The sequence below is a fragment of the Ptychodera flava genome, chromosome 9 (genome assembly GCF_041260155.1).
Source record: "Ptychodera flava strain L36383 chromosome 9, AS_Pfla_20210202, whole genome shotgun sequence".
Classification (NCBI taxonomy): domain Eukaryota; kingdom Metazoa; phylum Hemichordata; class Enteropneusta; family Ptychoderidae; genus Ptychodera; species Ptychodera flava.
The window spans coordinates 13,535,259-13,562,805 of NC_091936.1; the positions used below are offsets into that span (position 1 = coordinate 13,535,259).

Sequence of the window (27,547 nt, forward strand, 5' to 3'; positions counted from 1 at the left end):
ATTGATCGACAAATAATCCTGAGCTTGAACGTGACAGCTCGCCTTCTGCGGGAAGTCATGCATCCGGCCAGCTGCCCATATGGCCGGGTGCATGAGATTGTTTTCAAGCGATGGCGGCAGACCGTACGGGGCTCTGGATATGAACCTACCGCCGGTGTAGCTGTAATAACTGTTGCGTTGTTTTTAATCACCACGGACGAAGTCCGAGGGGACTTATAGGTTTGGTCATGTCCGTGCGTCCGTTCACGCCTAGTACCCAACCCCATACAGATGCACGTCGATTTGTTTCACAATGCTTTCAAATTTGGCCGTGTTAGAGGACTTTTTAGTTTACACCTCCATAGACTCCCATGTATAAGGCAGTTCTCCATAGATTCGCATGTATGATGCCAAGAAAAATAAAAATTTAGTTTCTCATCGTATTCATATTGCCTAAAGGATGCAGTGACACAGTTTTTTTGTCCCCACGGATAAAGTCCAGGGGGCTTATAGATTGGCTCATATCCGTCCGTGAGTCCATCAGTGAGTCCATCGGTTCACGCAGATATCTCAGACATTTTGACAAAATATCATGTGACCTTGGTGACCTTTGACCTCAAATATACATTATTGTCCATAACTCAGTAACCACAAGTGCTAAACCTTTCATATTTGGTATGATGGGACACCTTATGACGCCACATATTGTACCCCATTAATTATGTGCATATCTAATTATGAGCGAGCCAATAGAGCAAGAGGTCTGATTTCTGGTATATAGGGATAAGTTAACACTATAATTTGTTTGACAAAACTTCACGTGACCTCAATGACCTTTGACCTCAAATATACACATTTGTCCACAACTCAGTAACCACAAGTGCTACACCCTTCATATTTGGTATGAAAGGACACCTTATGACACCATATATTGTACCTCATTAATTATGTGCATATCTTATTTTGAGCGAGCCAATAGAGCTAGAGGTCTGATTTTTGGTATATAGGAATAACTTAGCAATACAATTATTATGACAAAATGTGACGTGACCTCAATGACCTTTGACCTCAAATATATATATTTGTCCACAACTCAGTAACCACAAGTGCTACATCCTTCATATTTGGTATGATAAGACACCTTATGACACCACATATTGTACCTCATTGATTATGCGCATATATAATTTTGAGCGCGCCAATAGAGCTAGAGGTCTGATTTTTGGTATATAGGAATAACTTAGCAATACAATTATTTTGACAAAATGTCACGTGACCTCGATGACCTTTGACCTCAAATATATATATTTGTCCACAACTCAGTAACCACAAGTGCTACACCCTTCATAAATGGTATGATGGACACCTTATGACACCACATATTGTACCTCATTAATTATGCGCATATCTAATTCTGAGCAAGCCAATAGAGCTGGATGTCCGATTTTTGGTATATAGGGATAACTATAGGGTAGAAATCTAAATATGCCCATCTAAATATTAGACATCTACCATCGAGAACAAAAGAAATTTGCTGTAATTTGAATATTTAAGGAGTTTAAGCAATTCCCGCTATAAATAAAGAACCCCTGCCTCAAACTCCACAAAAGTTGCTAGACATATTTTGCCGTTGTCATGCCATTGCTTCGTTTAATAACCAGTTAATCAAATGCCTCATTGACAGGAGGAAATTCAAGACCATATTTGAATAGTAGTATATATTGTCCTCAAAATTACTCTATCACGGCCCAAGTACTCATTGCCTTCAGCAATACTGCCTTGTTCTAGTTGAATTCACAAACATTTTTAGCATCTTTATAATCACTTTGAGAACCAGAATATAAGATATTTTCAAGTCCTTAATACATGCACGGAAAATATTATGCTTAGTCTCCCTGGAGTGTTTTAGACGCTAAGCACTAACCTTACACACACAATGCATTGCGCACAATATTGCTGACAACATATCATGGTGCACTTTATGTGAATAAAAAATGAGCTTATATCATCAACAGTACCTTTTTTACATTCAGGTGTCAACAATAATATTGGATAATACACTCATACTGGCTGTGTTGACAGACTGAACACTAACGCTTTTCACCAAGAGTTTGGAAGAAGAACAAGAATTCTATTTCAAAAACAGAATTAATAATGTAGGGGGAAAAAAACCCTAAAATCACAGCTATTTGAGCTTTAACCCTTTGAGTGCTGTAAATTTTCCCATCAAAATTTTGGTGTAAACTTTTACCATTTTTTATGAATTTCTCTGTAATTTTTTTGACAATTTTGGACTAGATGGACATCACTTTTCATTGGCTACAATTTTTGATCAAAATTTTGGAAAAAATCGTAATAAATTTGTGCGGGTTACATTTTATACAGGAGACAAAAGTCAACTTTGGCACCCGCCCAAAGGGTTAATTAACAGTGAAATTTTCTATTATTGATTAAGGCCAGGAAGGAAAATTGTGCACAAAATACATAGCAGAAATAAAGCTACTGGTACTTACATTTTCTATCCTGGCTTTTGACACCAAACGGCAGTCCATAGTGGGAGAGTTTGTAATAGTTGGTGAAATTGTTGATATCTTCCTTGTCCATGAAGACCTTGATGTCTGGAATGTAACGAGTCTTAAACCAGAGAGACTTTTCAGCAATTTTTGATGCTGTCTTGGAGCATGTCTGAAAACCAAAACACAAAACAGCACTATTTTATTACTACGGTTTTCATCTATCATATTTTACAGGGTTACATCAGGGCCAGGAAAAGTGAAAGGTTGATGCACAAAGGCAGAAATACAATTCTGGTACTCTATGTTGACAAAATGTTTGTTGTGATAAATCTTTCCCAGGCAGATGTACTCTTTGACATTTATGGATCAATCTATGGGCAAACCACAAGCTGTCAGCTTTGAGATGGCACTGCAAAGTTTTGAATGATTTGACCTTTAACCTCTGTTTTGTAGACCTTGCAAGGGGATGTGTGAACTGACAAATATGTGCATCACATAGTGAAATGATTATTGTGTGAAGGCTGACTGTTTCTCTAAGGTTGTGCCCACACTTTTGTAACAGTCAAATAGAAATACTGCACCAAACTGGGACATTGAAAAGTTTTTACATACATTTCCCTTGTATAGTTGGGGAAAAGCCCTGAAAATATGATCATTTTTCACAGTATTTCTATGACTGCCAAAGTGTAACCACAGGATCATGGAAAGAAGCTTGTAGGATCTTTTTAGCATTACGGAAACAAAAATATTTGTTGGTTGTGCACCACAAACTAATACACTCATCAATTTCACATTAATCTATGGGCAATGCAGAAATTGGCAGAGGTCAAAAAATGCTTTGAATCAACTTATCTTGCTCTCTTTTTTATATTTATTATTTTAATTACTACTACCCTAGGCCACTGTTTAGGTGAAAAGTAGATCCAATCACATTGAAAAGCAGCAGCTACAAAGTTGAGTTGTCCTGTTAGAATACCCTTACAGAACACTGCCCTACTATTCAAGGTGACAATTTTACTTCAGGCTGAAAATATCTGATGATTTTAGTTCTGATGATTTTTGTGATCATATTATGCAGATAGAGCTTCACTTTAATACTGACATGAAGTGTAGTGGGTAGTGTTACATAAACCGCTACAAATCTACATCTCTGCTTGAATGTAATAGATGACCTGTGACCCTGAGGCACAATGGATAAACTAGATGTTACTTTTGTTAATCCTTTGAGTGCTGTAATTTTTTCCCCCAGCAATTTTGGCGCAACATTTTATCAATTTATATGGTTTTTCTGTAATTTTTCTTGATAATTTTAAACCAAATGACATCACTTTCAATTAGCTTCAGTTTTTGATCAAAATTTTGGGAAAAATCTGAAAAAAATTGACTGAGTTTTATTTTATTATATGTGCAACAAAAATTTAATTTGGCACTCAAAGGGCTAATATTGACACACATATGCAGGAAAAAATACGCCCATTAAAAAGGACCTAGAAAAACATTTCATTAATAAAATGCACATTTGTCAGTTCATACAGATGGTGTTGCCATTGGCTTATCTTTGTAAAAAAAATGCCTGTTAGCAGTCTCTTTCTCGTATACATTTAAATTCATACCACATACATGTATGCAGAACAATATTTTTGTTTCAAATAACTTGAATGATATAAATATTCAAAATACATATATACAGAGTAAATCATATCTGTGAACCTGATCTCATGGAAAATGACACAATATCAATTTACTTAAGCTTCAGTAAGCTTTGCTCACATATGAGAACTGTATTCAAAGCAAAACCCCAATGACCCTGGAAGTAAATACCTGTGTTTAATTTTAGCCATACTATAACACTGCCATCATCTTTAACCTAAGCTTTAAATATCTTTATCTAGCAGTGAAACCATGACTCATCATTTTAAAAGCTATTTCCACTGCCAACACATCTGGTGTCCTGTTATATCTGTTTGTGAAATGTATTCAATAATATTTACACGTAGACATGAATTGGTATGCAGAAAATTTGATTCAATTTCGATCCATGGTATAACAAAGTGGCTAATCCTTGTATATTTCTGATAAATGTAACTGTTAAAACAGCAAGGTAATATTATATTAAGGGTATGCAAGTAGCACGTTAAAATGCTCAAGGTAATAAAGCCATCACATTCAACTGTTACAGTATCACTATCTCCTCACAGAACAGAAAATATTGGCAAGTGTAAAGTGTAGTTTTGATTACATGTACATGTATGTAGAATGGGTAGGAAGTCTCTATGACATAGGAGGCCTTGTATTTCATGGTTGGAAGAGACTTGAAGCACTTGCCAGTTTCCGTATTTGTATATGTACCACAGTTTGATCTCTGGCAAATAACTGAAAATCTCTCAATACACCCAGATATTGTAGTAGAGTTTGGAATCAAGGCAATACTCTACTTTTCACCAACTTCCAGCTCTCAATATAACTACTATAATATTTTAATACCATATTTATCCCCATGATTAAATGTTTATGAGACTTTCCCTGTGTAACACTTGATACAGTAACGAAAGTGCCCGGTGTATGGTTTCATACATGTACATATACATCATACATGACAGGGATTCTGCAACTGTGTTCCTAAAGGAAAAGTTCCGTCAAACTGAACCTATGCAAACTATTGTTTTTCAATTTTAACTTATCAGTATTGGTGCAAGATTAATAATATATTAGCAGATGATGATGTTTACCGTAAACATGCACTGTATTTCCTTTTCAAATGACAAAAACTATTCACATCACTTCCACACCAAATTGAAGCAAACAGAATATGTAACTCTCATCATCTACTTCTACAGACTAAAATAATCATTTGATCTGATTTTTTGGCACAACCTGACCAACAGTGGGCACCAATTTCTCATGGAAATAATCTGGTCTCTTAGGGGACCCTCAAATATCTCCTTGAAGTGACTGCCAGGAGCCACTACGATGATGTTCATTTGTAAACTTGATCAATGAAATTGTGTGCTGACAGTTTTTCAGTCTTGCTTATATTTGGGAAACAACAATAACCGCTTGAATACCTAACCCCAATCCCCTGATATTGTTGTAGTCAATGAAGTTCAAAGTAGAGCCATACTTACCGAAGTTTTGAAATGTGGATCTTTGATATATGGCTTGATGTCTAGTTTAATATTAGGTATCGGTGGCGGAGGAACTGCTGGCTGTTCCAGTACGTCCTCTATATGTTCCAGAATACTGGCTATATCATTTTTGACTTGAACTCCTTGCGTTTTTGACTTCTCAGTGGGAGAAACCAAATTCTCATTTTGTTCTTTTCCTTTTTGCAAAACATTCTGAAGTTCCTTCAGAACGCTGCTTGCTTGTTTTTCTTCTCCGTTAGTCCTAAATTTTTCTAAAATTTCCTCAATCAATAAAATTTTATTTTGCATGTCCTTGTACCCACCACCGGCGCCAGCTTCAACACCAAGTAGTCCTGCAATTTTTCCAAGTTTATCGGCATCGGAGAGCACTGGAGGGTTTTCCTGGTGCGTAACTTCGCCTTGACCTTGGTGTCTTGGTTGGAAGTCTCTTAAATCTTGATTGGCGACACTGACAACCCTGCTGCATACAAATAAAAGAAACAAAAATCAGCACTGTGACATATAGGATGATTTACGAGCTAATATATGAGTCTGAACCGGTACAAGTCATACGTGATAGTTGCTGTTCTTTATGATAAGAACATAGTTTGAAATATACACGTCAACATTTCCTGTACCATAATTTTTGACAATTACCAATAGGACAAAAATACTTTTTTCATTTGTGTTTAATCATGGTCTGCATCAATTTGAGCCTTGCATTTTAATTTCTTGTGTCCTTCTTTGTGATGTTCGACAAAATCCTCACAATAGCGTTCCAAAACATACAGCGACATAAGACCTAAATGGTTACAATCTTATACCAGTAAAATTTATAGACTATGTATAATGTGTGAAGCTGCATGTCTTCCCTTTGGATCTATGAAATGCTAACAGAAGATTAAATATTTTGTGGGCGGTGTTGTGGTAATCTCAATCGGAAGTGGTTCGGAAAAAAAATACCATCCTAGGCTGACTTTTGCCATATGTCAAGAAACAATGACAAATCACTTGTTCTTAGCTTTATTACTTGTTCATGGATTTTTAGTCAAATTTGGACTTACGTGTACTTTCATCTAAATTTGCCTGGACGTAGAGGGTGGCATAATAGGCCTTTGCGACCTGAACATTTTCACTTCCACTTCTGGGCCCATTTGATCCAAATTTTGCACGTAGACTTAAACACATCAAATGACAAAGGTGATAAGGTTTTAACTATTGCTAAATATTGGGTAAACTGACGCATGAATTCCAGGATGTAAGGGTCAAAATAATCACCACAAATAAACTCCAAAACTTGTTAAGTTACAGACAACATGCATTCTGTTTTCAAGTCTGCAAAACACTTTTCCTTTAACCAAGCAAGTTGACACGTTTTGACAGCCATACAGCTTACACATTGTAAAGAAAGTAAACTGTTCTCTCTCCCTTTACAGCCTCGCATTCAGTTCTTTAGAAAAGGAGTGGAAACAGACTTTCTTTTTTGTGGCCATTATCATTAACCCTTTTTCAGTTAAAAAGTGATGCAGATATCTTGTGTCTCTAACTTAATTTTCGTCCCCTATAAGTGATACAGCCTTTAAGGTACAATACGCTTTGGGACAGATATTAATACTGAAACTTTTACAATTCTTTCTGATATACCACTTGTGGGGGCTCATTTTAAAGCTTTTGGTGTAAGAAAACTTTCACTGTCTTAGTTTTTCGAAAATCAAAAATTTTATTTTCTTGCATAGAGCTAACACAGGGTGGTGGCCATTTTGAATTTCAAATATTGGTAAATTTCGGCTGTCTTATTTCTCTAGTACCAAATTTGCACGTTGACACCCGATTTTTATCCTTGATTTTGAAAGAGAATGGTTGAAATATTCCTTGAGGAAAATTTGCACAAAAGTTTAAGTCTTTCACTTTCAAGGCGCATACTACCTTAATTACTTTGGTAGAGTTAGACCTGAACTTTTGGATATAAACTTGTCAAGATGTCAAAGTGGCATATAGCTCTGTCATCTGAGCACCTCTTTTTCTATCCTGTTTGGCAGAGTATTAAACCCATTAACCCTTTCAGGCCAGACTTTCTGGTAACTTACTAGAACTAACCCTATATAGCGGTTTACGCCCTAGACTGGAATAGACCATGTTCCGAACCGCGCGAGACATTCAGAGATATCGCGAGAATATGTGGTTCGCAGTGGACGCGTTCTCGCAAACACAGGACAAACTGCGTAAAACAGGACAAGTCTCTAATTACGTTAAACACTGCTTAAAATATATGAAGTTGCAACCTTTGCTCAGTTCTGCACTTTTCCTAGTTCCATACAAAGTTTGACTTGTATTACTGAGCTGGAAACCTGTTTCTACGGGCATGTATTAAAGTCTCACGAGATCTCGCAATCAGCGGAAAATCGTCTATTGTGACACAGCACCCCCACTGGACCTTTGCCTTCAAATTTATCGTCTATTGACCAAGCGTTTGTGAATCGACACACCTCAACTGACGCAGCAAAGGAATTACTTGCAAAGTTATTGATTCCTTCTGATGGTGATAAAATAACTACCAACAGCCCCAAGAACAACACAACATGGCATGTCTCATAGACATAATTGGTGATCCCTAATTAAACAGGGAACGATCCGATACACACTCTGTGGTTTTATGATCCGATACACACTCTGTGGTTTTAAAATTTATTAAATATAAAATGTAGTCATGTGATTTTTTCAAGGCAACAGATGTAGATGAAATAGAATGATAAAAATAATGATGGCATTTTATGACAATTATAACAGAAATGGAAGATATAAGTAATGCTCTTTGTCAATGTTGACTGACAAAGACTGATTCAACTGAACAAATACCAATTTACAACGGAATTTATTGTCATACTTCAAAATATGTGGAATTTCCTGTGACCTGTATACAGAATTAGTGACTTCACTATTGCACCAAATTGTGACATATTATATGATTATGGTCTGTTGGTAGCTGGTCAAAGACAAATAGGATAAAACATTTAATACCTTTCAATATAAACATAATAACTACAGTAACTGCAGTAATTCCAGGCGTTTTCTGGTCTTGAAAATTTGATGTGAGTTTTGTACCAAAAATGACAGTACAAACTTGCATTGAAAACATAGTTTGCTTAAAAGGTTAAATATGCCTTGGGGAATTTTTTTTTGAACTCTCAAATATTTAGAATACTTTTCTTGTCTGCTTAGTGCTGCTTGGGTAGAATCATTTTTGAAGCCTGTCAAGAAAACGCTGCTTGAGTAGAATCATTTTTGAAGCCTGTCAAGAAAACAAAACTTTCACTATCTCCTCTTTGTGAAAAAGAAATTCCCCATAGAGTTTACATGCCTAGTAGCCATTTTGAATTTCAAATTTCGGTAAATTTTAGGTTATTTGTTTTCTCCAGTACCACAATTTGCAAGGTGACCTCAGATTTTTATTCTCAATCACTTAAGAGAATGGTTTTGATTTTTCTCAGGGAAAGTTTGAGGGTAAAAGGAAAACCTTTCAGTTTCAAGGCATACACTACATTACCAGAGACAATGACAGTTTTTCTTATAATATTTTTGTTATGTTTGTACTCTGTAAAACTTGCATTTATCTTATTTTTCTCCCTAATGTACATTCATGCATTTGTCTTGCATATCCAATGCATTGTCTACTATGTAGAACATTTTTGACAAACAAATTCTAGTTCGGACAATTAATATCAACAATAACATTGACCTTACACACATACCATACAGACTGTGTTTACATGTGGAGCAATATGCATTTTGCAATAATTCCGGGAGCTTATTGAAAAATTGACAATCAATGGAAATATATGAAAAGCATATGAAAATCCCAGCATATGATTTACACAACATAGTAAACTGCACTACACTTTACACATGTTCACATGTAATGGTTGCAATAACCCTGTCAGTTCAATGGGCAATGGTTGTAACTTTTGATAACATTACCATTATTTTGGTTCAAGGAAATGGGTAAATTTTCTGTTCTTTTCTCTCAAGCACAGGGAAACACAAAGTTTCAACTTTGTGTAAAATATTCAATATTATTAAATGTGATTTTATTAAATGATATTTACATGTAAAGTACATACAAATAGGCTGTATTGACGAGTTGAACAATGGTTATTTCAAAATCGATTTTGAACGCAAAACTGGAGAGAGTATTTTACACATGGTACAAATATACCAGAAAATTACATCAAAAGTTATGGATACTTTAGGATTGCAATTATCAATCTGTAGAGACCTTGATGGAATAGCTGCTGTTGAGATGGAATATATAATAAGCTAAAATGATAATAATAACAACACAATTTCTGACAAACATTAGAGCTGTACAGAAACTCTCCTAAATGCAAGAGGAGTTCATGAGTCTACTGTAGGCCACTGCTGTCGTTTATTTGTGGACTGCATTCGGAAAATAATGTGTAAATTTTTGTTATTTATCACATAAATATAACCCTTACCTTTGAACTGAACGGTCCCCCTGAAGAACGAGTATGTAGCCTACGATAGAACACCCCATGGCCAATGAAAGCAGCACAACTGGCCGAAAGAAACGCCGGCATCGGAACATTTTGAAAAGCAATCAATTCAACAACTCCCAGCTATCTGTGGAAAATACAGCACATCTATGGAGAGAGAGAGAGCAAAACATATGTCTGCATGAAATGGAGTACAAAATGCACAAATAATGAATACAGGACACGGACAACAGCTGTGACATGTGTGTGTCTGGGAAGTTAATGAACAACTGACTTGCTCTGACAATTTTCATAAAAATCATTCACATCACTGTAAAAATGTGCTTAATAACATTATGAAACCTGGAAACTAGGTACATACCATGTGACAGGATGCATTCAATATAATCAACTCCTTTCTGTACATCAAATAGGTGAAGTACGATGTGAGACATAAAAGCCTACAGATTGATATGGGTATTCAATGTATGCAAATTATTATAAAAATACTTTCAGAACAGTATAATGGCCTATTGTGTGCATGAACAGTCATGAAGTTGTGGTCCAATCGCTGCTGTCCTCTTTCTGTCATCGTTTCAACATCTTTTATTAGAAGAAAAATATCCCCTTAGTGTTTTTGAACTGTGACACTGGCAACGTTTAGGGTAACAAGTTGCGTGTTAAACCCCTGGCTGTGATAGTTTTCAGAAATACATCAAACACAATGTTCAGAACATACTGGTACAGTACGGCTGAAAAAAATAGACACGTGGTTACCTGCCATTGTTCACTTTTTGTTTGAATAACCAAAAGGTTCTAATACATGGTATAGTATAAATGGAGTATGTTTGAGTTGGGGACAAACCATTGTGATGAAAGGATTTAAGCAGCATTCCTATGCTTTGAACTCTCTGCAACACACTTAATATCATTGAATGAAGTGGTGAACTCTACTGTAATTTTTCATGCCCAAGTTTTATGAAAGATAGAAAAAAAAAATTATCATGGTAGGCCTAACCATTTTCAGTGGAGAAGCAGTTTGCTTAAGGTAGTTAGTCCTTCAAAAATGAAAGACTTAAACTTTGCTAAAACCTTCATCAAATAAACTCCAAACCATTTTCTTTCAAAATAAGAATAAAAAATCGACAGTCTCCATGCAAAGTTTGGTACTACAGTACTGTAATAAAGACACAATTACCCAATATTTACTGGTACTTGAAATTCAAAATGGCCACCATCCCTGTGTTATCTCTATAAGAGAATGTAAAATTCCGATTTTCACAAATAATAAGCTGGTGAGAACTTGTTGTATTCCAGTGAGTCCAAAACAAGTGGTTGGCCAAAGGAATATTGTAAATGTTAAGTCTGAATATCTATCCCCAAGGCGGATTTTACCTAAATTATGGTATTTGTTCAAACTTTGTTGAGCTTCCAAATATTTCTAAATTGATCAACATGACATTAATTATGGCAACATTTGTAAATTTACCAGTTTCTATAGTACAAATACATTTTTCCTCATGTAGCCATACATTGGTGTCTGAATCTTCTGTTCATTCTGAATTTTTGTTTCTAAAAATTCCTGTGTGATACTTTCTAAAATGTTTCAAGATCATCTTTCACTTTGTATCACTTTGGGGACGAGGCCCTGTTGCTTGTCTGCATACCAGGTACACATTGTGTCCTCCTAGCCCTGTAGGGGGGTATGCTGCTAATTTTAGTACACAAAAAGAGTGACAATGATGGTTGAGTTCTCTCTCTACACCAAATTGTAATGGCGTGGGCACTATTCTCTTTATGAGATCACCGCACATATTAAATTACACACACTAGCTTTCAAGATTGGTTTGAAACAGTAAAGAAGTCACTCGTGACAAAGCATATTTTTCTACAACATTCGTTCGTGTCCTTTGTTGTCCATAGCCATCTGAGGCAATCTCTATGCAGATCACGACACATGAAACATGTTCATTGTCCTGAAAACGATGGAGCCATGTACTCTACAGCAATGTCCAGAACCCTTCTTCTGCTAGGTTCACCAGTCTTTATCAGGTCAACTTGATTTTAGACACGATGGCATTAAAATATCCATTGTAATATCATTTTACTACAAATGACCTTTTGAAGCTCCTAAAATATATAGGCATAATTTTCACCGGCTTTCCTTGCACAGCTAGACACTAGACTTGACCTGACAGTCATATTATGTGTCATGGGCACAGACTTGTGCACGCATGTCATAATGAACCCCTGTAACCTTACGCCACATATACTGATGTTGAATAGCCTGACCTGAAAAGGCTTTCTAGCAGCTTGTCACTTTCAGAAACTTAACAATACAGTACACTGCAACTTTACATGCAACAGTAGGTCGATAATATACACAAAGACAAACTTGTAGGCGTCGTTAGTGAAGGAAAGGATATGCAAAAACAGAAATATATCAGGACTTCACCTGTGTCACCACCAGTTTGCTTTGTTGTGCCATTGGATACATGTAATTTCTGTTCTGTTTACCTTTGTCACCACTACTTCACAGAACTATATCAACAATTATCATCAGTAAATTGTATCTAACAAAAGTGTATTTTGAAGTGTTGATAATTTAATGTTAAAGTCTATTATAAGTAATCATCATTAAATATAAATATTAAACATTTTACAATTTTCATATGACTGGGCAGTCATTCTCTGAGCAGTATTAAGTTTCCTGTTTCATGCATTTACAGAAGTGACTGTCTTTACATTCATTTGTCCCCCTTTCCATCCAAACTAATACTGCATACATGGCTGCATATGAAACCAGATGCAGCCATAGTACCAGTATTTCACAATTCACTGTCAGTGTACACTGAGAATACACCAGAGCCTAGTGCTGTGGACTGAACCCACCTCTACAATGAAAAGATTTGCCTGACTTCAACTAATGATTATCTGTTAGCAGATATCAAACTTAATTATGGGTGTGGTATAAATTCTCACAAAGTAACAGCAACTGCTTGGTTTCACCCATCAGAGGTAATAAACCAAGTGACAATTATGTTTGACTGGTGGCATGAAACCTCAGTTCACAAATAGAACCTGTAAACTAAATTTGAAAGACGTTGGACAAGCATTTTATGAAAAATATGTTCCGACACTACAAAGAGTTCATAAACTACCCTAAATATTAGCATGCGGAAATGTCATAATTTTCACAATTCAAAATTACATCACTATTTAATAGGAATGTATTGACACCTTTGAAAGCTATTGCACAAGCAGTTCTGAAAAATATGATTCAAACAGATTTTATATATTACCTAAATTTCTTCATGATTTGGATATATATTAATCAAGTAATCCTAACATCTAAATCAAGACCTATCAGACAAGTCGTTCCTGATGAGAAAATTGTTGATAAAACAGGACCAGAAAGTTCTAAAACATGAAATCATGCAAAATTTACGCTAATTTGAATAATTATTGAATGCACAGTCACTACCAACAAATACACAAATTATCATAGAAGTAACTCTGTTATTAATGGAATCTTTTGAAATGTATGAAAAATTATATTCAAATTTTGTTTATATAATTCTACAAGACACACCTATGAGAATCCACTCAGTTCTAGATAATCATCCAAACATTCCTCATACTAAAACTGGTCATATTTGGTGCATAAATTTTTGAGTTATAAGATCAACAAATTTGGTCTACAGATGGACTGACAGACACACAGACTCACACAGATTTAAGAAAGTGATGACATTGGTTCTCTAGTGTGCCTCTGGCATGGGGGGGGGGGGCAAAATATGTTGTTTATCGTGGCATGGCTTCAAAGACAGAGCAAAAGTGCTCTCCTTTAAAATACAATTTTCTTGGCTCCCACCACACATGTATCTATTATGTATATATCTAAGTAGGTAGGTAGGTCTCTATAATGTATTTATGTATGTTTGTGTGTGTATATGTATGTATGTAACTCTGTACCCTATAGCGCTGGTATTAAGTAAAAGTTTATGGTTTCAGTTGCAAATGTATATAGATATAGTGAACTTTAACCGTTCTGATATGGAGCAATTTCAAACAAACGAATTTAACTTCCGGCCATGACTTTTTCATAGCTTGACCAATGACGTGTTTTAATTCCTGTTTCCGTTTGTACTTTTATATTACATTTGTACATGTATGTTGCTGTTTGATAAGTTTCCTTTATTTATGTGTGACCTTGTACAGCATCTTTCTTACAAGCATGTATTTAGGTTGTGACTGATTTCATTTTCTCAGTCATAAAAACGGATGCAAGGACAAATGCAAGCCAATTCATAAGTCCCTGTTCTGTGGACTCCCGTCTAGTGGGCTGTTGAAAAAGCCCAGTAGATGTAGTTAGATACCATTCCATTTTTTTGTTAGGTCTCCCAATTGGTACGGCAAGTTATGTTTGAAATAGCCACAGAGGGGAACTTGCAATGGGGAAGGAAGGCATCTTGTTTTGGTGGTGGGGGGGGGGAGGGGAGGAGAAAAGTGACATTTTTCAGGAGTAGGAAAATAGGATACTAGGGTGTGGGAGGAGACAATTTTCTAATGGTGGTTGGAATCATCTGCCTTTTTCACCTCTGATAGAACTTCCACATGTAACAACATTTGTACCTGGCTACACCAGCATAGTGGGCTATTTACAGTAAAGTCTTATTGAATACTTATTGTGACCCTACCAACTGCTCACAATTGAATTACAACCAATACTTTTTGAATAAACTTTGCCTGTAAGGTAGTTTTAAATACATGTATAACCTCCTTAAGGTAGTACATGCCTATGAACTGAGTTTGCTCAAACCTATCTCATAGAAACTCTCCGCTATTCCGATTCATGAGCAAAAATCAAAATCAAGGGTCATCATGTAGAGTTGGTACTAGTACTACAGGGATAAATTACCAAAGATTTAACTGAGGATATTTGAAATTCCAAGTGGCTGCCATCTTTATGTTCACTCTATGGGGAAAATTAAAGCTGGTGAAATTTTTTGAATTCCATTGGCTTCTTAATAAGCCCCCACTTGTGGCAGACCAAATAGTATTGTAAAAGTTTGTGTCTGAATATCTGTCCCTGAGGTACGTTCTACTCAGGTAGAATTGGGTGAAACATCAGCAGGAAGTATTTTGACGGCCAATGTATCATACAGTACTCCACAGGCAGTGATACATGTATGTCCTTCATCAGTTTTACAGACTATATCTAACAGAACAACTCACTGCTTGCTCTTTTTGTGCAAATGTTTGTTTCTTTGATAAAGTGACTGCCAGATATCTGAACGACAACTTAAAATTCCACGGTATCCCTCATTCAACCAGTACTGATGATGGTGTGAACAGAAAAACTATGACTTCAGCTCGAGTACTGATTAACCTGTTACTGAGCAACGTTATCACAGTTCTAAGCCAGGTGAAGAGCATATCTTTCAACATGCTGTGAGGTAAAATGTGCCTGCTGGGAGAAAATGAAAGATTTGCAAATACATTGATGGTTTGCTCTTGTTTATGTCAGGCTGAATACCATAACAGCTTGCTCCATGTAAATAACACAACACATATCTATGAGCTTGTAAATTGCAATTGGCATACAAGCGTAACACATTTTTCCTTTTCTGTTACAATATCAACATTCTGTATTTCAAGATATTTTTCCATTTTGTAATTATGCAACAAACAACACCAAGGAATGAGTAAACTGTGAGATGTTAACCAGTTCACAACAATAGCAAGTGCATTTACAGAGTGAATTGGTCAATAGTGTATAAACATACCCATTCCTTTAGTTAATTGAAATTCTGGTATGAAATGTTACAAAAGCAATTTTTCTCTAGTTTGTTCAAACTATTGCAAATACAGCATGGTCATGAACATATCTTGACTGATCAAATAACAGTATTTGTGCCATCAATATACTGGTAAAATAGAATATTTATTCAATTCTCAGCACCTTAAATACGCTGAATCATAAAAGTCGCAGGCTGTTGACCATATTTTCAATATGGTGGATTTCTATAGTAAGACATCAAAGATTACAGAAGCAACAGTAAATATTTACATACTGTATGGAATTTAATACCAGATATGCTAAAAAGATAAATGAATTTAGCTGGTTTCGCGAACAAACAGAACTTCTTGCCATGGCAGCACTTACATATGAGTTAAAAGTACTAGTATTAATGAGATATTAATATCTCAAACTCTTGCTGTGGAGGGAAGGTGACTTTTTTACCCACAATTCAATGTTATGTAGCTTGCCCCCTAGCACATGACAAAAGGTAGTGAGAATTACACAACACCAGTTTCAACTTAGAATATTTAGCAGAATCATTCAACATTGTTTGTAATCATAAAGTTTTGAACTATTTTGTGAAGAACAAATCCCACTAGGTATGATAAATAATAAATTCAAAATTTTGTGATTGTTACATTCTGTTCTGTACATATCACATGCATAATCATTGTAATGAAGGCTGTCGTCATCTATAAATTATGAATATTCACAAACTGAACTTAAATTATGAATAATATCCAGGGGACCAGGACAACACAATGACAAATTGGTAACTACTGCAAATAATTCATAAACAAAGCATAATTCTTTCCATTCTTGTAACATTTGTGATTTCTATAACTTTCCATTATGTGGCCATATGTCCGAGCCATAAAAATTGGTTATTATATGCATGTATGCCTGAACACTAATTCAGACCATACTTTTTTCTGACAAAGACTAGACCTTTGACAGACTCTGCTTTATATGGTAGGTCGACCAAGCATTTTAGTATTAGTCATTAGCAAATTAAATGCAAAATTTATCACATTATTTTTAACGACTTTATGATTGATGGATTTCAAACAAAGTTGGATCAAAAATACACTTTATTTTGCAAGAGGACATCAGAGGTAGACAATAGCTGACAATACAATGTTTTAGGGTTTTTTATATTTTTAATGATTTTTCTTTTAATCTACATATTACATATTGATATTTTGCTGTTCAGCTTGTCAATATTACTCTGCATGAATTCCTCCTGGTGATCTTCCTTTCAAAAACTAACATTCAAAACACTCTGTTCAATTTTTTCCACGGACTGGAAAATGGCTTCTAATCATTTCAGAAAATTTTGCACCAAAAAAAATCTTTGTGCGCAGGAATGACACTGCTTAATATTTTCAGAGGTTTAAAATTAAAATGCCACATATCAGTCTGTTTTAAAGTGTTGCCATTGAGCATTGATTCTAAGTAATTGTTCATTTCCTCAATGACAAATAAACATTTTTTTCAATTTTCAAAATGACCTGATGCACTCCGTGATAAAATTTTGCAATATAAACGTTTTTTCTAAAAAAAACTGCAGAAAAAGAAACGAGGCTGGCTTCTTTTTGTGGAAATTCCCCCTCACTCCCAACCACCATGAATAGACGAATATGATTGAACATTACCTTGTTTGCTCATTGATAAGGTACATGTACTTCTTTGTATTTGCTTTGATTTCACACCAACAATGCGTGACATTCCATTCACAACACTCTGTCACCCGGCATGCATTTTTGATTATGGTTGGCGAGAATTACACGCTCATGTCATGGCCTGACTTGATATTTGTAGTGCACAGTCAGTGAAAGCTGTTGTTGATATTAATGGAAGGATGAATTGACGTATAATGCGCAATGCAGGTCACTGGACATCATCAATTATTCACAGAACGTAATCAAATTATTCATTTGTTATGAATAAACTGGGGTAAGGTGAAAACATGATTATGCTACCGTCAAACACAAAACAGTGACACTGCAAACATTTCTCGATAAAATTTCAAATTTGCCTGTGTAATCAGAATATTTCGTAACCAAAGGATGAAAGCCCCTGAATCTTTCTATTTTAGAAAATTGAACTATAAAGTTTTATTAGATATATTTTAGGAAGCAATAAGGATGGGGTGTTCTGTATCAAGCAGACACAAAGTGCTGCTGATAACATTCATTTCACAGCAAATTTTGCACCAGTTTTGGTAACAACATTGGATTCTCTGCCAGTTGATTATTACCTGTAGTGAATCCTACATTGCCTAATCATTCCGTTGATTGAATAAAATAATTTCCTCTCAGTTGACAGGACCAGCTACCATGAACAGTTATTAAATAAAAAAATGTACATACATAGTGGAGATGAGATCCTTGAATATTGTTGGGGTTAATTTGCCTTTTTTCAGAGTCGCCACTCAAAATATTGCAGCCATATCATACAGAATGTTGAAATAAAGGAAATAGGTATTGTCATCACACAGATTTTAAATAATGTCATGCAACAATACCTCATCAGATTCAGTAAAATATCTAGACACGTTACAGTGTACAGATCAGTATCTGTCTGGACAAAGAACATGTTTAAATGTGTGCTCTACATTCAAATGAGCTTGAGCATTGGTACAGTAACCTTATTTCAAAACTCCATAATGTCATCTGACTGAGACGGGCATACTGTGTTCTGAAATTTGTATAATACAGTTGAGAGTAATAACTTTTGGTTTTAATTTTAATTATTTGAGAAAAGCTAATAGCTAGCTAGAAAATATGCTGATATTCTGCTCTCTTTATGAATAAAGAAAATGCACATACGGTAGTTTCAACAAATGACCAACAGATTTTCCTCTCCTTGAGCTGATACCAGTTCATACTGAATGGGGTCTGAAAGGACGTGAACACTCACATTCGAATTGAAATCATTCCATTTCAATGTTTTTCTCCTTGAAAAGTGGTGACACATATAAATCACAAAGACGAATATCGAATATCCTACGTGTATTTGATCAGACAGCTGTGCAAATTTGCATTCCAAATCAGCTGATGAGCTAAGTGCGGCAGTTGGACTGCTCATGCATGGATGCACTGCCCCTCAGTTTGCATTTTGAAATGTAAATTGAAATGCAGAACAACTCAACTGTTTCCTGTAGCAACAAAACAGAAAGCAGTTTTTATTTGACTGACAAATTGTGAAGATTAAAATGAAAATTGGTCGCACTGCCATTCTTTGTCGTCCCCTCTAAATACAAGATTTAGTGCATGTATATTATTTATGTTCACAGCATAGCAAAGGTTATGGACATAAAACAGATTACATCGACTTAACAAATGCCTCAAAACATACACGAAAGCATACACCATGGCATGCATGATACTGCTCTTTCAATGCAGAATTCATCAACAGGGAAAGCCTGGGTGGTAGTTTACAAAGATTCAAAATACAGGATGAAAGCAATGCAGCAAAAAAATATTAGAAATAGAATACAGTGGTGTTGTGAATTAAAAAATAGTGACAACATCACTGTTCGCTCCCATATAGTTATCAAAACAAGTCAACAATTGTATGAAACATGGACATACATATACAGACAGACTGACATACACAGACTGGCACAGAGTGATGACATTGACCCCAAGTGTGCCTTGGCTCATGGAGATAACGAACAGCTGAATGTTATGATAAAATAGTTAAGTATCGACCTATACAGGCACTGAGAGTGAATATGTTACAGCAATTTGATTAGTTGATTAGTTTCTTTTCCTTTTCTACTCCTGTGATAATCTTTAAGACAATCAATCTGCAAGGCAGTTTATGTATTGACAAATATGTTATCTTTTACAAGTACACAGTAAACTGTTCTTGATTTTTCATTTACAATATTTGACAAAGACTGAAATACATAACATGCAACCAATGTTTACACTTTGCCTATACACCAGATACATGGAGAAATTTCAACATACAATCATCAACTCAGAAACCCTACACGGAAAAAAACATTGTTTTCTTCCAGAACAGCTGGTGCATCAACATCTGGAACAACTTACAAACTTAACCAATTACACAAGGATGATGAAACAAGAGATAAAATTAAACTGTGGTGAACTTGACCATCCCTTTCAAATCCTTACCTAACTTGACATCTTAAACTAAAATACACTGCATGGTTAATTGCGCACAAAAATACATCGGGGTGGACTATTTGATAAGGGACGGTGTCTGGAAGATCGATGAGGTACATTACAGTATCTTTTGTATCCGATCCATTGTACATTCTTTTTTCCCCACCCTCCCATCTTTTCGTTTTGTCAAACCTTCTCTGGCTGAATTTTTTATTTATTTGTTTGGAATTTTTTCAAAATCTGCCAGGATTTTTTTACTGCATTTCAACACCAAATACAGTTTACCATATCAAATGCTTACTAAATCACCACATTAATGTACTCTTAGTTCCAGTAGGTATAAAATTACCAAAAAAAATCTTAAAAATACAAAATGAAAGATATCCCAGTAAAATTGAAAGTTTCGCAAAGTTGCCCCAAAAATTCAAAATTCCGGATTTCAACTTAATTTCAATATATCTTATTAACAAAAACCCTAAGAACCTGTTTACTAAATATCAAAGCAATCAGACTGGTAAATTTTGAGAAACAAATTTTTTGACCAAAAATGAGAAAAATTGCCCCCCAAAATACAAAATTGCAGATTTCATCCTAATTTTAAATATATCAAATTAACATAAACCCTAGGAACCTGTACACTAGATATCAAAGCTACCAGATCACAAGTTTTAGGAGAAAAAATTTTTGACCAAAAAAGGCAAAAATTGCCCCAAAATAAAAAAATTGCCAGTTTCAACATACCTTCAAAATATTATATTGGGATTAATCTTAGATACCTGTATACCAAATATCAAAGCTATCAAATCAGTAGTTTTTGGATAAAAATTTTTTTTATCAAAAATTATGAAAATTGCCCCAAAATTACAAATATGACAATATCAATACAGTTTGCACAAGCATGACTGAGGTCATTCTGAGGAACATGAATATGAAGTTTCATAGCAATCAGATGAGCGATTTCAGAGAACAAGATTTTTTGACTAAAAACTGAAAAAAATACCCTAAAAATACAAACATGCAAATTTCATCCCAATTTTTGCACACATACTTAGAATACCTAAAAAAATCTGCATACCAAGTTTCAACCAAATCTGACCACTGCTTACTGAGTTTTAGCTATTTGCAGGATTTTTCCTTTTTTTCCCCTCATTTGCATATTTTTGGCACTGACATGTTCATTTGAACAAATTCACATCTCCACCCCTAGGTGCACCTGTACACCAAATACTAAGACAGTAGGTGCTACGGTTTAGGAGTTTTTGATGTGGACGGACATACATACATACATACATACATACATACATACATACATACATACAGACGACATTTTTCCACCTTATACGAATACCTCCCATTTGCATATATACATATGCATATTATATGGGAGCTAAAAAAAACCTGACGCAGAATGCACTGATGATGTGGAAATACATGATTGGCTGACACTACATAACATTTTCATGGGACAATTACAATTCAGAAATACATGTATTTGTATTCATATCTGCCCACATACTTTCCCTTATGATAATAACTGACATTTATGCATTATATCCCTTTCTACAACATTAAATTTTGTTGACGTTGCTTGTATGAGATGACATGATAAAACTCAAGAAATAAAAGTTCAAAACAATCATTAAACGTGGAAATAATTGTGATATTTCAACAGACTATTGACAGATATTAAATGGACGATTACTACATTAATGCTTTTCCTGCCAAGTTCATAATTCACAATCAGGTCAAGTTCATTAAAACTAGTGAAGCACAATATGTCACACTTGGTGCATTTTAACAAAAAGTTGAACATTTGAAGGCCCCTGAAATCATAGATACTGTAAACATGATTTTTATAGACTAAAGCTGTTGGAACAGAGCAAGGCAAATCGGTGGAAATAGTACGTGTGGTTTTGGGTTTCACTGATGAGGAGGTGATACCTATGGTTTTGGGTCAATACCACTTTCCACTGATGGGGAAGTGATACTGTCTAGCAGTTTTTCTGGAGGGTCTATGCTGGCAGGAAAAGGGTTAAATGTGTCTTAAAGGGGAAGTTCACCAAGGATGATTTTTACATATGTGGTAGCTCTGTGGTCATTTACCCAGGAAAAACTATTTTCACCATTTATAACTCGCAGGATTTTTTACAAAAAACGATAAAAAAGTACAGGAAGTTGCCCATGTAATTTGAATCATGGGAAAAAAGCTCCAAACTTGGAGCTTGCATAATGTGATATGGAAGGGACCATCTTCGGACGGGTATGGCCCCCAAATTGTCCACTCACAGCAACACAGTAGTAAACAGCAACACAAAATCTGACAGTGGAAAGTTTATTATAAGTGATTCATTGTTTATGCAAGGATACTCAGTATAAACAAAAATTATGTAAATACGCACAGCCTGGTTTAAGTATGGGTGAGTGGACAATGCCATACCCATGGGAAAATGGTCCCTTCCATATCACATTATGCAAGCTCCAAGCTTGGCGCTTTTTCCCATGATTCAAATTACATGGGCAACTTCCTGTACTATTTCTATCGTTTTTTGTAAAAAATCTTGCAAGTTATAAATGGCGAAAATAGCTTTTCCGGGGTAAGTGACCACAAAGCTAGCACATATGTAAAAATCATCCTTGGTGAACTTCCCCTTTAATCTATAAACCCCTAACAATAGCCTGATCTGCAATGTCATACAAATTAAGGTTCATTTTAATTAATTAAAGGAAATTCAGTCGGATAATACTGTACTGCACACTAGTGACAACCCCTTAGGAAGAAAGGATTTAATGTTCAAGCACACAGTTGAAGAATATTTATGTCATACATGGTTTATTGGTTGTGCATAAAAAATGTCTTCAGTATTGATGTGTCTTGTTATTTGTAATTGCAACAAAACATACATGCTACGTTGAGCTTGACTGAATCCCACTGTACTGATTAATCAAATGTCACTCCTGGGACATTCATTGAGTGGAAAAACACAATAATCCACTGTGACCTACGATCACATCACTATTTGTGAATGAATAAGTATGATTACAATAAAGTTTTTAGAGGAAATGCAGTTAGGTAACTGTATGCTACCCCTTGGGAAAAAAGGAGTTAATGTTCAAGCACAAAGTTGAACAATATTTATGTCATACATGGTTTATTGGTTGTGCATAAAAAATGTCTTCAGTATTGATGTGTCTTGTTATACGTAATTGCAACAAAACATACATGCTAGGTTGAGCTTGACTGAATCCCACTGCACTGATAAATGCCATGCCTGGGACATTCATTGAATATTCAATATCAAAATAATTACTCACACCTACACTAAATAAGTACACAATAAATTTTAAATTCTATTCCCCTACCAAATTTTTGTGTAGGTGTCAACCTCTTGAATTGCCCCTGCCCTGTATCCACACAACGACTAACAATTTTACTTTTCAAAATCATAACCAAAATCAATCTTCAGTTGTACATGATGCATCATAAAAAAGTTTTGGACTAGGTTGAAATGGATAAATTTAAATGGTTACATGCTGTACTATAACAAGCGTAATGATCCTTGGCTCATGTGGATAAAAACACAATATAGTATGAGCCTTCTAGTACAATTGCAACACTTACAATTTTGAAACCCATTTGCAAAAATTATCAACAAATTGTACAGCGTCAATAGATAATTTTGCTGGGAGTTACACATTCAGTAAACAATGTAACACACTACACACAAAAAATAGTTTCTATGTGTATAACTGCTGAACTTTTCTTACAATATTTGAAATTTTAAAATATGATGCTGGCGCCTGTACTTCTATGCACATATGTTTGATAAATGCAATAAAAAAAACATGTATACCATTATGTAAATAATCTATCATTACGAGGAAGTTGCAACGTTCACAAGTTATAAGTTACATTTTATAAAACTATGCAGGGCTATGCAAGACAAATTTTTTTGATGGGTAGAGCATGATTCTTGTATCCTATCATTGATTGATATATGGTTTTTGCTATTTGCTTTCCAAAGGGCAATGGCTCCACAACACAGCCACCTATTGATCACAGATAAGCTATCATCCATATATGAAGTTCTTATTTGCTTTTCTACGCCTTCAGATTTCTAGCCACATGCCCGTTAATCAGATTTCTAGCCACAGGCACGTTAAGAGCAGACATGTCTAACATCGATTCTCAAGAATTATTGTCTCATCTTGCACCAGTGTGCCTTTTAACAAACATATGTTTCTGGAAAACTTTGCATCAATGTGAGGAACTGTTCAAGATTCTTTGCGTCAGCAGAAAATTTGCTAACATCACAGGCAATTTGTTTGTTCGTGTCACATATTGGATTAAAGGGAACATTGTATTGCACAAAGATTTTCACCAACATGCGACATGAAAAGTGGAAATTTAACCAGATTTATAATTCAAACTATAAAGAAATAGAGTGATAAAACAGTGGTGTTTTTAGTATTTCTAATGTTTTTTGAAAAATTCATGAAAATTTATGAAAATTTTGTCAATTAACCTAATAACTGTCACTATGGACATATTGTGGCTGTTTTCATTAACTGACATTGTTCCAAAGCCACGATTAGCTGCTAACTAAATACTCAATATATATTTATTGTGGAAATGAACTTAAGGTACAATGCGCCACAGGGACAGATATTCAGAATCTCACATTTTACCAATACTTTTCTGGTCTACTACTTGTGGGGGCTTATTTCAATTAAAGCTCTACGTGTGCGAAAAATTTTCAAGGTCTTACTTTTTCGAAAATCCACAATTTTATTTTTCCCCATAGAGTTAACATAAGGATGGTTGCCATTTTAATTTCAAATATAGGTAGATATTAGGTAATTTGTTTTTCCAGTGCCAAACTTTGCATGGTGACCCGATTTTCATTCTTGAATTACTAGAGTAAGTGAATGGGTGAAAATTTAATTAGGGAAAGTTTGAGGCACATACTACGTTAAGTAGTACGCGCCTCTGAAGTGAAGGACTTAAACTTTTGCTCAAACTTTCGTCAATGAAACTTTCAACCATTCTGTTATCAAATCAATCATAAAAATTGGGGGACACCATGCAAAGTTTGGAGATAGCAAAACAAACTACCCAACATTTTGCAATATTTGAAATTCAAAATGGCTGCCATTCCTGTATAACTCTACGAGGGGGAAATTAAATGTTGATTTTGGGAAAACTAAGACAGTGAAAGTTTTTTTTCTCCAAGAGCTTTAAAATAAGCCCCACAAGGGATAGATCAGAAACGAATTGTAGAAATTATAGTCCGGCTTTCTGTTCCCCGAGGTGCGTTCTAAGCTTACCCTTAAAGCAATGCAAAGGATTCTATCACGTGCAATATAATCGCTGAACTAACACCATTGTGCACCATTGTAACTTTTTTCTGATCCTTGACTAGCAAAGTTGACCTGTAACTCAATAGGAGTATTTTTTATTCCTCTTTGTAAATCAAAAGCGTCTCACATGATTTTTTTCATGACTGATTCTTACTACAATTTCTGAAATATCTTTTATAGAGCCATTGCAACCCACTACTCAAAAATGGCTGTAACTGTTACATCAATGGAAACCCTATTTCCGCCTACCGATATTAAAACATTTACCTTCTTTCAGGTAAAAGGTAATTATCGTATTTCACACACACAACGGCCATATTGTAGTCAACCCGTCCCTTCATCTATACCTGCCGGCTGCAATATCGATGACAAAAAGAGTTGATGTTTACTGGAGTAAGATGACCGTATTATTCGCAAATCGATTAAGAAGGGTTGAAAATAAAGCACTTTGATCCAAAGGCAACGCGTTGGGGGCATTTCGTGAAAACCTTGGTACGTTATCAACTCTCTGACAACAAATATCTGTTGACGTAAAACTCGGCAAAGACCTGACACTCGGCAGACCATAACAAACATCCGACTCTTTTGAGTCACTTTCCGCTATACTTAGAAATTTCGCTCAAACTATGCACCCACTCTAGTCATAGGTGGAAACGTTCAGGGATATATCCCATGTTCAAAGTAAAAACACATTCAGCTATTGATTTTACAGAATGAAATACTTCGTTCATATTATACCTCAAACTTAGTCACAATCAACGACACTTGGGAATGCAGCTTTCACCGAAGGTTCGAAGGCTTTCCCTACATTTCTCCTAACTAAAACACTCTTTGAACAGGGGGCAACGTTTGTGAAAAAACATGGACGTCTCTCTTCATTGACCACAGTATTACGTAACTATATTTCTCGTACATTTTCATGTCAGAAACCATAGACCCTCTGGGGTCTATCAAACAAACACAAGGCAGACGGACGACTGTAGCAGATGACAATGTTTCACAACACATCTCGGGGCGACTTGTAATGCTTACTGGCCTTGTTAATATTCCAGAGTCTCTATTGCGTGGGTTTTCAATCACTCAACTAACCAGATAAACGAAATAATTATATGACTGTTGAAAATCCGTGTGCGTTTTCCCTGCACAATACAAAGCCAACTTGAATCAATGTCACTCACACACGACAGTTGAGGCCAGAATAAGCGCATATACTGTCGCCGTCCGACGTAAAGCGTAAGCGCAGAGCATTCCCGGCCCCATATACCGTTACCCCGGCATTTGTATGTCGTTTGTTGAAGAGCATGAACACGTAGTCTTGAAATGACAGCACCTTCAACGTACACTGATATATGGCTCATGCAAAAAGATTTTAACTCGACGCAAAATAAACTCACCACGTCCGCACATCTGCTACAGCAAACATGGCCATATCGCCACGTAAGAACCTACAAGTACAAGTGCAAAATCCAATCCGGGAGGCGTTGATGACGTGTACGTGGTTGTAAAATCCACGGAAGATGCGACGTGGCAAACATCACTTACTAGCTACGAATGGGCATGATAATGTATACTAAAAGACGGCCTGTCGGTCAAACTTTCACCCGTTGATGTGTACTGTGTTTATCTACTGCTGTAGAGATTTTGAATGCAGCAGATGTGTTCACGCGCAAAAGAGGATGCGCAGACGTTTGCACTCGTCACTGCACTTACACTCGAGTCCAGCACGCGCTTGACTTTCCTGTTTCTATCAAAATCATATTTTTCAAATCCTCGGTGAGCATGTATGTTTGCTCTCTTATTATTAATAAAACATATCAATACTGCGCACTGCCAACGTACAAATTGCATTATACCATGCTTTCTTGGAAGAAGCTGCAAGTTTTAATCGCTCGTTACTGTAAGGCTGCGTTCACAAAAAACGGTGGGGGGGATTCGAAAATTTTGGGGGTAGTGGAGGGGGGGACTTGAAAATTTTGCTCTACCTGTAGGGTGGACTTGAAAATTTTGGTTCTCTTTTGTGTTTTACATTTTCCAATTCCAAGTTTTTATAGGTAATTCAATGAAAAAGAATACCATTTTTTATGTCATCAAAATGTTGTAGGCCCTAATGTTAGTAATAATTTAACAAAATCTA

At 35.6% G+C, this 27,547-nt stretch overlaps 1 protein-coding gene across 9 annotated transcripts in view; it reads right to left on the bottom strand.

The window, feature by feature from the left end:
- LOC139140051 (alpha-N-acetylgalactosaminide alpha-2,6-sialyltransferase 2-like) overlaps positions 1–27,547 on the bottom strand; it is a 61,869-nt gene that overhangs the window by 19,451 nt on the left and 14,871 nt on the right. The window contains exons 1-4 of one of the 9 annotated variants that reach the window (XM_070709052.1): positions 26,808–27,104; positions 10,114–10,278; positions 5,621–6,101; positions 2,493–2,664 (exon numbers count right to left, since the gene is read on the bottom strand). In XM_070709052.1, the coding sequence (XP_070565153.1) occupies positions 2,493–2,664; positions 5,621–6,101; positions 10,114–10,223 (763 nt within the window). In that variant the 5' untranslated portion in view covers positions 10,224–10,278; positions 26,808–27,104. Of the gene's footprint in view, positions 1–2,492; positions 2,665–5,620; positions 6,102–10,113; positions 10,279–10,492; positions 10,616–17,571; positions 17,734–26,807; positions 27,105–27,547 lie in introns of those variants that run through there. The other 8 variants (XM_070709050.1, XM_070709054.1, XM_070709049.1 and 5 more) reach the window with 8 other exon arrangements.